The sequence below is a fragment of the Scyliorhinus canicula genome, chromosome 5 (assembly GCF_902713615.1).
Source record: "Scyliorhinus canicula chromosome 5, sScyCan1.1, whole genome shotgun sequence".
NCBI classification, from domain to species: domain Eukaryota; kingdom Metazoa; phylum Chordata; class Chondrichthyes; order Carcharhiniformes; family Scyliorhinidae; genus Scyliorhinus; species Scyliorhinus canicula.
In genome coordinates, this window is record NC_052150.1 from 177,548,238 (window position 1) to 177,563,824 (window position 15,587).

General features: G+C 44.1%; 1 protein-coding gene across 1 annotated transcript in view; it reads left to right on the top strand.

Moving 5' to 3' along the window:
• The window catches only part of gpr158a (G protein-coupled receptor 158a), an 827,720-nt gene that overhangs the window by 138,382 nt on the left and 673,751 nt on the right, over positions 1-15,587 (top strand). The window contains exon 2 of the mRNA XM_038798141.1: positions 11,219-11,324. Coding sequence (XP_038654069.1) covers positions 11,219-11,324 — 106 coding nt within the window. The remainder of the gene's footprint in view (positions 1-11,218; positions 11,325-15,587) is intronic.

The following is a 15,587-nucleotide window of genomic DNA, read 5'->3' on the forward strand; positions in this document are numbered from 1 at the left end:
CTATGCTAAATTGCTCATAGTGTCCAAAATGGTTAGGTGGGGTTACTGGGTTACGGGGATAGGGTGGAGGTATGGGCTTAGGTAGGGTGTTCATTCCAAGGGCCGGTGGTGACTCAATGGGCCGAATGGCCTCCTTTTGCACTGTAAATTCTATGATTCTGTGAACGTGTAGATCTTCAGACTGTAGGAGGAAGCTGTGAGGCAGCTGTGCTAACCACTGTGCCGCTGTGCCACCGTGCAAGCTACTGAAGCAACAACAGATATGGAGCTTAGGGAAAGCATGGAGTTCACATTGTCACTCCCAGCACTGTTCCAAAGTACAGAAGGCTCACGACAGGCTCAACACTGGGACAATTGGAGGAAGAGGTTCTTCAGATATAGAACTATTTCAAGTTTGCATAAGAAGGGACAGGAGGATCAAGTCAGTACTTTGCGCTGCGTAATATGTGCCATTGCAGATTATGTTACTTCAAGATAGGGCATCGATAAGGCTCTGAGCTCATATGAGGCAATCGTCAAGCATTTGGTTCATATTCCAGAGTTTAAAAAGCTTGCTGATTGAGCAAGCAAAATTTAAGAGGAGGAGGCATAAACTGGGTGAATCTATGGACTCATTTATAAATGACCAGTACAGACCCACAGCGAATTGCGACTATGGGATCCTCAGAGACCAATTATTATGCAATCATATAATGGTTGGAGTCTTTGATGAAATCATACCCGATCTCTTGCAAATGAGGGAAGATCAATCTCTCACAAAGGCAGAAAATATGGTACGACAGACCAACCTTAGGAAGCAAAACAAAATAGCTGTTGATGGGGAAAGCAGTGTCACTCGGAGAAAATTCAGAAAAGAGAAAGCGTAATGAAGAAAAATTCTACAAATCCAGGAAAAAGAGAACCGACCGCCATCTTAAGATATTCTCGGTCTGGCAGTGTGGCAGGGGGAAATAAGTTCTCTAAGAAGTTTGGACACTTTGAAGTAGTTTGCAGATCCAAAGTTTCAATAGCTCTTAGGAAGAAAGAGATAACAACAAAAACTAGCCAAATCCAAGAAGTGGAAGATCCACAGAAAAAACAAATAAAGTCGTTCAGAGAGGTTAACAAAATAAAAAATAATTATTGGTACGTGAAATTAGAAGTTTATGGTCACTGCACAGAATTCAAGCTAAATGCTGGTGCAGGTGTTTCCGTATTGTCTGGTGGAGTGAAATGGCTTTCAACATCACATTATAGCCATCCTCTGTCTATTTGCAAAGTCCATGAGGGACAACACTTAAAGTAATAGGTCAACATTTGGCAAGATTAGAATATCAGGATAAAGGGATTGTGGAACTCCTGGATATGAAAAAGAACCAAGAGCCATCATTATCAAGCAGAAGAACAGGTTTGGAGCTGAGGCTCATTTACAAAGTTGATGAAATTGCTGAAAAGCAGTCCAGTCAGGTATTCGGGAATGAATTGCCATCTCTATTTTCAGGCTCAGGAAAGCTGAAAACATAATATCATATAACCCTAAGGGCAGATATTAGGTCTACATGTCTCTTTGCAGCAAGGAAGGTCCCTCACCCACTCTTAGACAAAGTCAAGCGTGAGATTGAGCATATGTTACAACAAGTGATCATTTCCTCAGTAACCATACCGACTAAGTGATGCTCTAGCATGGTTACAGTACCAAAGTCGAATGGTTCAATTAGAGTCCATGTGGACCTGACTCAGCCAAACAAGTCAGTAGAGCATGAGGTCCATCCGATGGCGAGAGTGGATGAAAGTCTTGTCAAATTAGTAAATAAGCACCTTTTTCACATAATTGATACTAATGGCGGCTTTTTTCAATTGCCTCTCGACAAAGTATCCAGATTGCTAACTATTTTTATCACGCCATTTAGTCCTTGGTGTTTTAACAGGTTACCATTCAGAATTGATTCTGCACCTGTGATATTTTAAAGAATGATGTCTCAGACCCTGGAAGGCATGGAAGGAATAACATGCCATAGAAACATAGATAAATAGAAAATAGGAGCAGGAGGAGACAATTTGGCCCTTCAAGTCTGCTCCGCTATTCAATATGATCATGGCTGACCATCCAACTCAATAGCCTAATCCCACCTCTTCCCCCCCCCCCCCCCTATATCCTTTGATCCCCTTCATCCGAAGGTGCTATATCTAACTGCTTCTTGAAAACATACAGGGGGCGATTCTCCAATATGGAGCCCAAGTGTTCGCGCTGTCGTGAACGGCGTCGTGTTTCACGACGGTGCAAACCGTGCCCTGGTACGACCGATTCTGGCCCCCAGAGTTGGCCAGCATGGCCCTGGAGCAGTTCACGCCGCGCCAGCCTCCTTACGCAGCACCAAATGGGCGCCGCGCCAACCCACGCATGCGCGGGGGACTTCTGCGCGCCGGCCCTGACTCAACATGGAGTCGGTGTTCAAGGGCTGGCCGCACCAGGAAATAGGCCCGGGGGTGGGGGGTGGGGGGGGGGGGGGGGTGGAGAGGCCGGCCTGCCGATCGGTGGGCCCCGATCGTGGGCCAGACCCCATCGGAGGCCCCCCGGTGAAGGAGCCGCCCTCCACCCCCCACTGGCCGCCCCCCCCGACCATTCCCGCAGAGTTCCTGCTGGCAGTGACCAGGGGTGAACGGCGGCGGCGGGTCTCTGTCGTATCAGCATGGCCGCTCGGCCCATCGGGGCCGGAGAATCGGCGGCCCCGCTGAATCCAGCGGCCTGCAGCCGGCGCCGTCCCCAAACGTGCCGGCGCAAATGGCGGCGATTCTCCGCACCTCGGAGAATTGTGCGCCGGCGTCGGGGCATCATGGCGCAGTTGTACCAATTCTCTGGCCCGGCGTGAGGCTCGGAGAATCGCCCCCCAATGTTTTGTCCAAAATAGTCTACCTCGTATCCTCAGACTGCAGCCCCCTTCTAGATATCCCCACCAATGGGAATACCCTTCTTGTATCCACCCTATCTAGACCTGTTAGAATTTTATAGACTTCTATGACATCCCCTCCCCATTTTTCTGAACTCCAGCCAATACAATGCTAACTGACTCAATCTCTCCTCATGTCCATCCTGCCATCCCAGGAATCAGTCTGGTAAACTTTCGCTGTAGTCCCTTTAGAGCAAGTCCTTTCTTCCTCAGATAAGGAGAGAAAAACTGCACACAATATTCCAGGTGTGGCCTCACCAAGGCCCTGTAAAATTGCAGCAAGACATCCCTGCTTCTGTGCTCGAATTCTCTTGCACTGAAGGCCAGCATACCTTTTCCCTTCTTTACCATCTGTTCCTGCATGCTTACCTTCAAATTCCCTCTCCTAATTTGTGGCCAATCAGATAATAGTCTGCCTTCCTGTTCCTCAAATTAAACTGCATCTGCCATACATTTGCCCACTCACTTATCTTGTCCAAATCACACAGAAGAATCTCTGCATTCTCCTCACAGCTCAATCACCCACCAACTTTGTGCCATCTGCAAAGTTGCAAATATTACATTTTGTTCCTTCATCTCAATCCTTAATTATATATTGTATATCGCTGGGGTCCCAGCACTGATCTCTGTGATACCCCACTAGTCACTGTCTGCCAATTTGAAAAAGACCTGTTAATTCGTACTCTTGATTTCCTTTCTGCCAACCAGAAATGGAATTGGGAACTCCAGAGGCAATATGTGCAATCGTACAAGTGCCCATTGAGCCATGTTAAAAGCATAGATGTGGTTCAAAACTGTTAGATGTGTCCATCAGATGGCCACAAAGGAATGCAAAGTAGATTTTATATATCCCTCTCTGTCTAACTTGTCTTCTCTTTTCCTTTTGCCCTCTTCACAAGCCAATCATTGTGAAATTTGCAATGCTTTCTCTTGGAAGCCATATTTTTCCTATCCTGCTTACTGTCAGTAACCTCCCCCCCTTCCTATACCTACCCCTCTCTCTGTTACCAGAATGCCCCTCCCTGTTTACTAGAGTAAGCTATTGAGATATCTCTGTCCCTTCTTTGTGTGTTAGTATGCTTCTAACATGTTCAATGCTAGATGTTTAATTAAATTCAACATTCTTCCCATGTCTGCGTGGGTCTCACCCTCACAATGATGTGCAGTGTCGGTATATTGGCCACACTTAATTGCCCCTTAATTGGATAAAAAAAAATTTTAAATCAACTCTGCCAGATGCAGGAGGAAAAGATATTGCTGTTGCCATGTTCCTTACATGTCTAGGGCCCTCAATGAAGTACTAAAATTATAAAATTTAACTTCACGTCAATGCCTGTAATCTAGGAATGATGTATTGGTTTGTCATTTTAATTCAACACTCCCCTTCCGTTAATATCCTGTCCGCCACATTCCTGTTACCTGCTGAAATTGTTCATCTATTTTTGTTGCTACATCATTGTTACATGTGTTTAACTTGATTGTCTAATCTACATATCAACTTTTCAATGTAAGTCATATGCAATTCAGCCTTTGGGCTGCAAAATGTGTGTCTTGAATAAAATGCTATTATTACATTATGCATTGCCAATCAATCTATCTATCCCAGAAACAGAACAATTTAAACTGTTGAGCTCCATTCCTGCAAATTTTTCTTCAGGATTTAAAACATTTTAAAGCTTTTTTTTTGCTTTTCCTCTCCATCTCCTTTTTCACTCTCTTAATACAATCTTTATTCCCCTCCTTTTATTTCCTTTGCTCTACCTGATTTGACTGTATTTGTCCCCCTTCTCCATCGCTCCTGTTTTTTTACTTAATCCCTTGGTGAAGGAAATTGATGGTTAGTGCCATCGCACACTAAGATCGCAGATGTCCTGATATTGTCGCCACGCTGTTATCAGCTCGCACTTCCAGCAAGTTGCAGCACAAAATATTTCAAACAGAAAGGTGGAGGAAATGGTCCAACAGTGCACTCTGCATAATGTCCCACTTCAACAAGATTGGGCCCATTGATATCTAATGAAAACATACTTTGATGAATTGCAGTTTTTCACAGTTCAGAAACAAGTTTGCTTTGTGACTCTGATTATAGTTTTCTGGAGAGGATTGAATGACACTGTGTTTATCTCTGAACATATAAACTTGTTTGACAGAAATATGGAATTATCATTCTGAAGTTGGTTCAGACAGCCTCAGTGGTGATTCAGTGAATGGTAGATTAAGTAAATGCTTTGAAGGCTAGTCATTAAATAAAGTGACAGCTGAATTTCCAAAGATTTGAAATGTGCTTTATTTCTTACTGTGCAAACTTAAAAAAAACATTTCCCCAAACAAATATGAACTCACATACACATTGATTTACTTTGTGCGCTGGTGATTTGGGTGAAATTTTGAATGTCACATTATTGTTTGCAAAGCACCACTCACTCCGATGTTTACCTCAGGTAGTGGACAAACTGGAAATACCAACATGCCCAATTTAAACTGAGGTACTTTTTGTAATTAACTTAGTGCAAAACTAACAGTGAGTAATACAAAATAGTCTATTTGCCATTGCATGTAGTTTTTACAGTATTATAGAATTAAAACATTTAGTATTTAGAACATTTTTCATATGTATGCATTCCTGTCTGCCTGTACAGGATAAAGCAGGAATGGTGCCTAATTTGAAGGCAGAACTAATTCATAAAAAGCTGAGTTGTTCGTGACAAAAACTGCAATTGAATTGAAACTATTACAAAGTGATCATTCTGACGTAACCAAAAGAAGAGTGGCCAAAATATTTACCCTGACAAATTACAGAAAGCAAAAGCTGAGATAGGGGACTGTGTTTGAGAAGAATGGAAGAGTGTTGTTTGCCGGGTGGCTTGCGTTAGCAGAGAGCATTGTGTGATTATGACCTATTGTGACATCCTGTGTCAGTATAGTTATGATGGTGCATTTGGTATGTGGATCTCCCAGTGAACCTTTGCCAATGATGAATAAAGAAAGGAATGATTACTAAAATAAATCTGCCATTTTGTGGATAAAGAAGGAGCCACTTCCTGTTTTAGAGAAGGTTTCATTTTGAAGATATATTTTGTTGAACTACAATAAACATATAATACAATACAAAAAACATTGACATGATCTTCACCTCAGAGAACAGTCAGAATTTTGCCAGATAGTTGCCTTCATAAAGAAGAATTGTCTGTATTTATGACCTCTTGGCAAAGACACAGAAAATATACGAGAGAATATAATAGGCAGCAGTGAGTGACAAAGCTGTAGTTCAGACCAATAACTGTTCTTATAAATCATAACAGCAAAGAACAGCTCAGCATCCTTATCAGAATCTGGAGATTAAAGTAGTCTTAGTTGCATTGTTTCTAATTGTTAATGTGTGGTACATGTGGATTTTGAATTTTGTTTTATATTTTCAAAGTCAGTCGACATGCCTAGCTACATAGAGCTTACATCAGGTGGGTGAATGAGCTCATGGTGACATTGAACATGAAGCTATATGTCACGCATGAGAGGAGGAAACATTAACCACGGCTGTCATCTGAACACCACAATAGGATTACTTTAGTAAGCCTCCTGTGATCGATATATTATTGTTCTTATTACAAACACAGTTGTAAATTCTTTTGGCTGTTTTTTTTATCGGTATGGAACAGTACTTCCATTTGGACATGCTGTGCAATGCAGGACTGGATGATACATCAATTTTATGACTTAGGGCCTGAAGGTTTATTGGATTTGTGAGTTGGGGACCAGGTCACCAAGTTATTTTTCTAGTCAATTATGAGAAGACTCTCTCCATGGACCATCAGAATATCATATGGAGTCAATAATAGAGTACTGCATTTGTGAGAAATGCAACTAATCACAGTGGGTGCGATTTAAACCCAAAGCACAGAGACCGGTTTTAGGTATGTATAGTGGGGTGTTTACCTGCACCTTTACCACTGAAAATGACCCCGCTATCAAACAGGATTCTGGGGCGTAATTCTCCGACCCCCTCGAGGGGGTCAGAGAATCTCCCGGGGCCGGCGTCAATCCCGCCCCCGCCGTGTCCCGATTTCTCCGCCCCCCCGAGGTTCGGCGGGGGCGGGAATTGCGCCGCGCCAGTTAGCGGCCCCCCCGCGGCAATTCTCCGGCCCGCGATGTGTCGAAGTCCCGCCTCTGACAGGCCTTTCCTGCCGGCATGGTTTAAACCACCTCTGGTACCGGCAGCGCAGGAGGGCTCTGGGGTCCTGGGGGTAGTGCGGGGCGATCTGACCCGGGGGGTTCCCCCATGGTGGCCTGGCCCGCGATCGGGGCCCACCAATCGGCGGGCGGGCCTGTGCCGTGGGGGCACTCTTTTTCTTCCGCCCCCGCCATGGCCTTCACCATGACGGGGGCGGAAGAGACCCCCTCCCCTGCGCATGCGCTGGTATGACGTCAGAAGCTGCTGACGCTCCGGCGCACGCGCGGACTTACGCTGGCCAGCTAAGTCCTTTCGGCCCCGGCTGGCGGGGCGCGAAAGGCCGTTCACGCCATCCGGCGGAATGGAAAACACTCCGGCTCGGGCGTAGCCCCTAAAGGTGCGGAGAATTCCTTTGGGGCGGCCTGACGCTGGAGTGGTTCACGCCACTCTGACACGCCGGGTCCCCCTGCCCCGCCGGGTAGGGGAGAATCCCGGCCCCAGTTTTTTTCGCTTCGGCAAGGAATGCCCCACCGAGGCTGCACTTACATCACTTCACACACTGATGAGCTCAGCTCAGCTCGTCAGTACAGGAAGAGATTGGGTCGCCATTTTAAATGATGACCCAATCTCTCTACCCCAATCGGACTCCCCACCATGTTCTCCGGATCCCCCAATATCCCAACTTTTGGGGTCCTTGAGACCTCCCTTTGCCCTCCTCTTAAAGGCAGGGCATCCCCAGGCCAGATTCCTGGCACAGGCAACCTGGCACCCAGGCAACTTGGAACTGCCAGTCTGGCACCCTGGCAGTACCCCTGTCAGCCTGGCACTGCCAGGGTGCCCAGGTGGCATTACCAGGGTGACGGTGCCAGGCTAGACATGCCAAGGTGCCTGGGGGGCATAGAGAGTGCCAGAACCTGACCACCCAGGGGCTTCCGATAGCCTGGGTGAACCCTCCAGGTGCCTTTATGCCTGGTCCACTTTTGTGTGATCTCACGAGGCGTTTAGAACGTCGCAAATCCTCTGAGATTCAACTGCCTCGTCGCTGTTGGATGGTGCCCAATGTGTAGTAATTAGGATTTATTGAACATATATTGAATATTTAAAAGTTGAATATCGTAAGTAACCATGACTGATTTATTACTGATGCATGATTCGTTTAAAATCCCCAGTTGAGGGGCAGCACGGTGGCGCAGTGGTTAGCACAGCTGTCTCACGGCGCCGAGGTACCAGGTTCGATCCCGACTCTGGGGCACTGTCCGTGTGGAGTTTGCACATTCTCCCCGTGTTTACATGGGTTTCGCCCCCACAACACAAAGATGCACAGGGTAGGTAGATTGGCCACACTAAAGTGCCCCTTAATTGGAAAACATTAATTTGGTACTCTAAGTTTAAAAAAAAATCCCCAGTTGAAACCCCTGCTGGTGGTACACAGACTGTTGAGTTAATGTCTCAGGTAGTAAGCATCTGTTATACAATTGTCCCATGTGAGAGAGGGGGACTTGAAATCTGCTTAACACTCTATCCCTGCAGTGTTTGGTAGTTATTTGATCCCACGTACTCATGAATTTGTATTCACTGGCTTCTTGAGTATCATCTGTTTACAGCTCAATGAAGCAGGGAAAATATGTTACCATGATGTTGTGACTATCACAGAAACGTGGTTAAAGGAAGGGCAGGATTGGCAGCTGAACGTTGGAGGATATAGATGCTTCAGGAGAGATAGAGGGGGATGTAAAAGGGGTGGGGGAGTAGCATTACTGATGTGCTGAGGATTTTGGCAAAGGTTGGTATCATGGCCGGTACAGGCTTGGAGGGCCGAAGGGCCTGTTCCTGTGCTGTATTGTTCTTTGTTCTTTGTCCTATGTGACAAGTGCAGGATCTGCATGCCCCTAAGGGGCTGAATTGGATTGAAATTGTAGTTGCAATGAATGACCAACAAACTGTATTTGTATAAAATGTAATTGTAGACAAATAATCTATTTTTATGAGTGGTAAGCTGCACAACAGAATGAAAGTTTGGAAGAGAAAATTACATTAAGCACCCCACATCGTCTAACATTCTTTGGTGGAAAGGGTGAGACAGTAACATAGCCATTTTGATATGCAGGAAGGTTCCTGCAGCTTCTAAACAATTTCTTTATAGCTAAGTGACTTGGTGCTGCTTAGTGGGATCGATTTTAGTTCCAGCCACCTGGGGACATGTGCAGTAGCAGCAGCAAAATGCCATCAGGTTGTTGCTCGTTCTGGGTGAGTGTGCTTAACACTCACTTTGGCTCTGTTTCTCGTTCTAAGCTCTGGAGTCGCCAGGTGCCGTTAAGACATCGCCACAAGCTTCGAGGTGAAGTTCAAAGCAATAAAACCGTACACCAATTAGTAAGTCCAAACAACTAGAGTTTATTATAATACAATTATAATAACTACCCATGCACATGCTAAAGGATTAAACTTACTCCTACCGCTAAACAACTAATACTTATCTCGAAGGAACTGCTGTGTCAGGGAACAAGGCCTCTTGCTCTGCTCCTTGTCTGCAGACTTCGGATTGTTATCAATTGCAAAGGGTGTCAGGAGTGCCTATTTCTGGTAGCGGTCGTCGTTAGGCACTTACTTGTTGGTGGCTGCTGCTCGACGGCTGGAGTAGAAGACAGGAGCCCAGAGACAGGAGACTGAACTATGTGTGGGACCTTTCTTTTATAGGTCCCAGGGGGTCCGCGCCCCTTTGGGCAGACTCCCTTACCTGCTTGGAATCGATTGGGTCTCTTTCCAATCAATATGTTTGAACCCCCCCCCCCCCAATCATAGGGAAGTTCCTTGGTTGCTGGGGCGGTTCTTGGGACCTATTGTTTTGGGCTTCTCTGGCGCCACTGGGTCAGGCCTTCCATAGAATGTATCGATTTGTGCTTAACTTGTGTCCATTGTATCTGGGACTAGCTCGGTATTGCCTCATTAATATGTTAACGGGTTTTCTTTCACAGTGCTGTCTGGCCTCTGCAGCAGTCAAAACCGGTTTCTGCAGTCATCCCAATACACAATCGCCTTGCAAGCTGCTTGCTTTCCAACATGTCCATTTTCCCTGCATTCCTTGCAATCTTCCATTTTGTGTTGGGCAGTGGCCACCCCAGGTGGCTACAAGGTACCATAGCGCCTCATTTATGCTGGCTGCTCGAGCCTTGCTACCAGCACTTTGCTGAAGGCCTTTAATGGACAACAAGAGCGTCCTTCTCTTTCAGGCAGGAGATGTATTTTAACATGAAAATTAGCTTCTGTGGTGTATATAGAACCTCCAAATATAATTTTGATGGAAAAATAATTAGGGCGTATGCCAAACACAATGCCTACCACTTTTGGTTATGTTGAGCTGCCTAAGAAATGGTCCTTAAAGGAATTGCTAAAGGTTACTCTGAAAATGGCCCCAAACCTCCTTTGTCTTTTATTTTTGTGGGCTTCGTTGTTTGGGGGATTTGTAACGATGACCCCACTTCTGACCATTTCACGTTACAGCTTCATTGCTCTGCAGGATAATAGTTAAAGGGTGGCTAATGGGAGGATCTATCCTCGTGTGAGGACCACAACAAAGTGATTCAGTTTAAAAATCAGAAACATCCCTTTTAAGATGGAGATGAGGATAAGCCGTTTTCTCTCAGAGGGTCATTCGTCTGTTGAATTCCCTTCCCCACTAAGCAGTGGAGGCTGAGTCATTGAATTTATTCAAGGCTGAGTTAGACAGAATTTTGATAATCACGAGAGTCAGTGGTTATGGGGGGCAGACAGGAGAGTGGAATTGAAATGACAACCAGATCAGCCATGATCTTATTGAATGGTGATCAAAGAGCAGAATGGCCTGCTCTTGCTCCCAAGTCTGAAGGGTACAATTTTATGGCCCAATGTGGCACGGGCGGGACCGTAAAATGTGGCGAGCCATTCAAAAGTCCATTGAGTTTCGCGGAGAAGCAAAGTCCCACCCGTGGGTGTGGCTGTAAAATTATTCTGTCCTGTGTTCCTGCGTTCTTTGCTTTTATCTATGTATTCCTGTTCTCTGACTTAAGTAACTGAATGCATGCATTCTGAATGGTTAACACTTCCCATCTATTTATGGATACTAATAGTTTTATTTTTCTTCCAGGGGTGTTGTTAGGGTTGACATAAATCTACAGAACGTGGACATTGACCAGTGTTCAACTGAAGGATGGTTTGGAGGAACACACAAATGCAGACTCAACAGTACAAAGGTAAAGCCAAACAGTTTGAAATGGCCTCCCTATGACGGGTTGCATACAGGAATTATTTGCATCATTATGTGAACTGATTTAGATGTACGATGATGGGTGAAAAGAAAGTCACACAAATCACTTGCTTTATTGTTACAGTCTTGCTTTTATACATCAAACGTATATGTGTTGTTACTCTCTATTTCAAGTATTTAAAAGCAGGCATAAAGACAGTCTTGCCTTAGATGTCTAAAGAATTGATATGGCCTATAAAGCACAAGAATTGCCACATGTGGAATACAGTGTCCAGTTGTGTCCATTCCAGTTTTTGCAAGGGCCTGGAAAATATTGATATCCCTGCTTACACTCCACATTGCCTCCAATGGCAGAAGCACAATTGGAGTTGGCCCTGCATAATAAATGTCATAATGTCATTGCTGTTGAAAATTACACTGGCATCATATGGAAAGCATTGGTGGTTCTTCTGATGGAATTTAGCATCAGATCTACCACCTTGGGATGTAGCGAGATGACTTCCAGGCTGAGCTTTCTTTCTCATGACTGTGAACTGTGAAGGAGTCAAAGTGAACCTGTGGTGATGATGTGAATGTCCACCTCCTTTTGTCTGCCACAAGTATTGCCTGAAGGAGGACTGAAACCGACAGGCATAACTTACCTTGGGATGTACCTATTGTTTATCTGGGTGAATCACCTGAAATGGAGGTGCACATGCACTGACGTGATGCAGTATTTTGAATTCTAAATGCGCAGAGTTGCTTTTCAACGTGGCTGTATTGCATAAATGGAAAATGAAATGGGAAAAAAAATTCAGTTTGAGGAATGATCACTGAAAAAAGTCTAAAAATGAACAAAACAGTGAAGGAAAAATAAGGACTGACAGATTTCTGACTGAAAAATCAATTTCCTTCTGCTTTCTGATTTTGGAAAAATTAAGAGCCTTTTTTTAGAATCAAGGATTGATTACCATTTGTCAGTGATTTTAAAGGATGGAAATCAAAATAGTTGCATTATTTTTCTTCGGGCAACTTGGTGCCTGATAGCCACCAGCTGGCAGAGAGGGGAAAAATTGACCAACTATGGTGCAAATAAATTAGTTCTAATTTCATGCTTAACATTGCCACTTAATAAACATGGATGACAAATATTTGTTTATTCAGTCTGCAAAATACCAGAATAAAAATTTAGGAGAAAAATTTTGCGATGAGAAAAACTGTTTATTAACAATATATTTGAAAACTGAGATGAAGGAATGGGTTCGAGTGTTAGCCTGCCCTTGCACTGGCCACAAGAGCACATCACTGTTCTAGTCAACCATTGTAAAGACATGTGGTATCATGAATTTTAAAATCCATATTGCTCCATCTTACACAAAGATAAAGAACGCACATGGTAAAGTATATTTAAGCCTGAGTTGTGGAAGACATGTGGGTGGAGCAGGCTTGAGAGAGTGAATGGCTCTTTCTCACTCTGGATTCTCTTATGTTCTTATCAATAACCAAAAAGAAACACTCAAGGAAAAAATTGTATTCTCTTGATATGGAGTTGAAGGATTATGTATGGCTTTGATGTTAAAGGTGGGCCTGTTGTGTATGTGAGAAAAAGCCTCTGAGTAGTGGTGAAATGTCCAGGATTGTTCTTGAGTGCACTTGCTGATATTTACTCATTTCAATGTCTTCTTTTAAAATAATGCACAGAAGAAAAATCAATCCATTCTGTTTTTGCCCATTTTGCAACCAAAGCTAGATCTTGTAATTCAAGGCAATTAATGTTGGAATTCTATATTATTTGTCAAATTCTTTTGTTACATACTGAGGGGAAGGGTTTGCTTCAATAACCCTGTGTGAATCTTACTCTTGTACAATAAGTACATTTAACAGAGTCGCAGGTTGAATAATTCATGAGACGCTGTGGCTTCTTGAATAACAAGACACATGGCCCTTGGAATTTGGACAAACTGCATAATTAGTTAGTATCTGAGGTGTTTTGTGTTCATCTCATGAGGCTCACCATCTCTGTAGTTATTTAATAGTTGCGAACAGTTGTCTGCCAAAGGAGCAAAATGAAAATTGTATTTTTGGCAAGGTGAAGGAATAATAAAAGGTCTGCTTCTTTCTTAGGCAGCTCGCAGGGAATTAAGTCAGTGTGATTTTCCAATTGATTTTAAAGCCAATGAACAGTCCTTAAGCCAATTGTCAACATGCAGAAGTACAATTTTATGTTAATTATAAATTATTTATAAAAGGAATTGGATGTTGATTCTTTGCTCTTGGTAAAGTTACTAGTATTTTTGTAAATTGTGGTGTTCTGTTGAAAACCATTGACCTTGAATTGGTGCAACAATACACAAGGGGAACAAAGTCCCATAGCAACCGTCTTTAGCTGTGTGTTTGTGGGCATTCACAGCCCCGAGAAACACAATGCTATTGAACGGCACTCTGATTAGATCGGGGACCTCAGTGGGACACACATGGCTGAGGCTGCACATAGCCTCATTTTCTGCACTGAGGCTTTCCGCTCGCTGGAACTCCTTAGTGTAGCGCGAGTTCGGGACGCCATTTCTCAATGGCGTCTTGAATTCTGGAGCCCCAAACTCCCCCGACCGCCCCCAAGGCCCAACTCACTGTGAGGGGGTTTCTGGGCCCCCAGCACCCCTCAACACATGCACAGGGCACCCACCTGCACAGGGCACCCCCCCCCCCCCCCCCCCACCCACTGGAGCTGTGGGAGACATCGGGTACATCGGGAAACTGCATATTACATTGAGACCAGCTGTCTCGCTCGAAAATGCATGTTTGTCAAAAAATGATCCGGTCCACAATAGGTGGGATTTACATTGCAACATCTTGCAAGATCGTGTTAGATCTTGCAAGGCCTTGCGAGCTGGGTAGATCCTGCGAATGGGGACTACCAACTTCTATTGGCCACGTTGCACCATGGCGTGGCTGTTCGATCACGCCCGAGGTGATGAATCTGTTGAGTTGCTCATTTAAATTGACCAAAATATGGGGAGGTTCCAAGCAGATGCAGGACATCGCCCTGAGTTGGTTGGGAATGGGTCAATTTGTGGCCTGAGGGAAAATATCAGAGGAAAATATATTTCTCGGCTGGTGTTGTACAGTTTGTGTATCTGGCTAAGGACAGCTCTGGAGGGGAGGAGGCTTGAGTGTAGCACATCTACCTGCCCTTAACGCTGTGAAAGGTGCTTAGCTGGGATGGCAAAGGAGGACTGTAGAAAAATGATAAAACCATAAATTTCAATACTGCTTCAGATTTATGACTGTATTATGGCTCTGAAGTTAAAAAGGTCCAATATTGCTAAAATTCCAATGTACTGTGTGGGTTATTGACATTTTATAATGCATTTAGGCAGTAAGCCATCCTGCGTAAAGTTCATCGTTCCCTATGCAAGTCATAACTTGTGGATGAGTACATTATTGTAAATGTGAAGAATAGTTAGGATAGATGGAGAGAAAAAATATCAACTGTCCAGGTCCAGTGGGCATAGTCAAAAAATGAGAGCCAGACCATTAGGAGTGAAATTAGGAACAATTTCTACACACAAGGGTGATAGAAGTTTGGAACTCTCTTTTGCAAACTACAATTGATGCTTAATCAATTGTTAATTTTAAAACTGGGCTTGATGGATTTTTGCTAACCAAAGGTTTGAAGGAATATGGGGCAAAGGCTGGCATATGGAACTAGCTTGCAGATCAACCATGGATCTCATCGAATGGTGAAGCAGGCTCAAGGGGCCAAATGGCTTCTTGCTGTTCCTCTGATCATGAGTCAGTTGTAATTTTGTTTTTCAGGTAAATCATTTCTCCGTAAATAAGGCTGCATTTATATCTTGCAGACAATGGTCGCGATTTTATGATCTCAACAAAGGCAGACATCACTGCGAGCGGGATGGGAATATTTGAAGAGCTGTTGGCTTTTAATGGCTATCCAAATTTTCTTGTCCCATCTGTCATGATAGCTGCCGTTCCCCTTGATTCTTGATGCTATGTGAAATAATAAATATTCAATGTATGAAAATGAAAATGAAATGAAATTAAAATCGCTTATTGTCACAAGTAGGCTTCAAATGAAGTTGCGGTGAAAATCCCCTAGTCGCCACATTCCGGCACCTGTTCGGGGAGGCTGGTACGGGAAGACAGATTTGGAATATTGAAATATTTTATAGTGAGCTGAAAGAAGTTAAGTTCAGCTGAACCAAATTTGATGGATCATTCTGCTCACTCCTTTATTAATGAATGATACTGA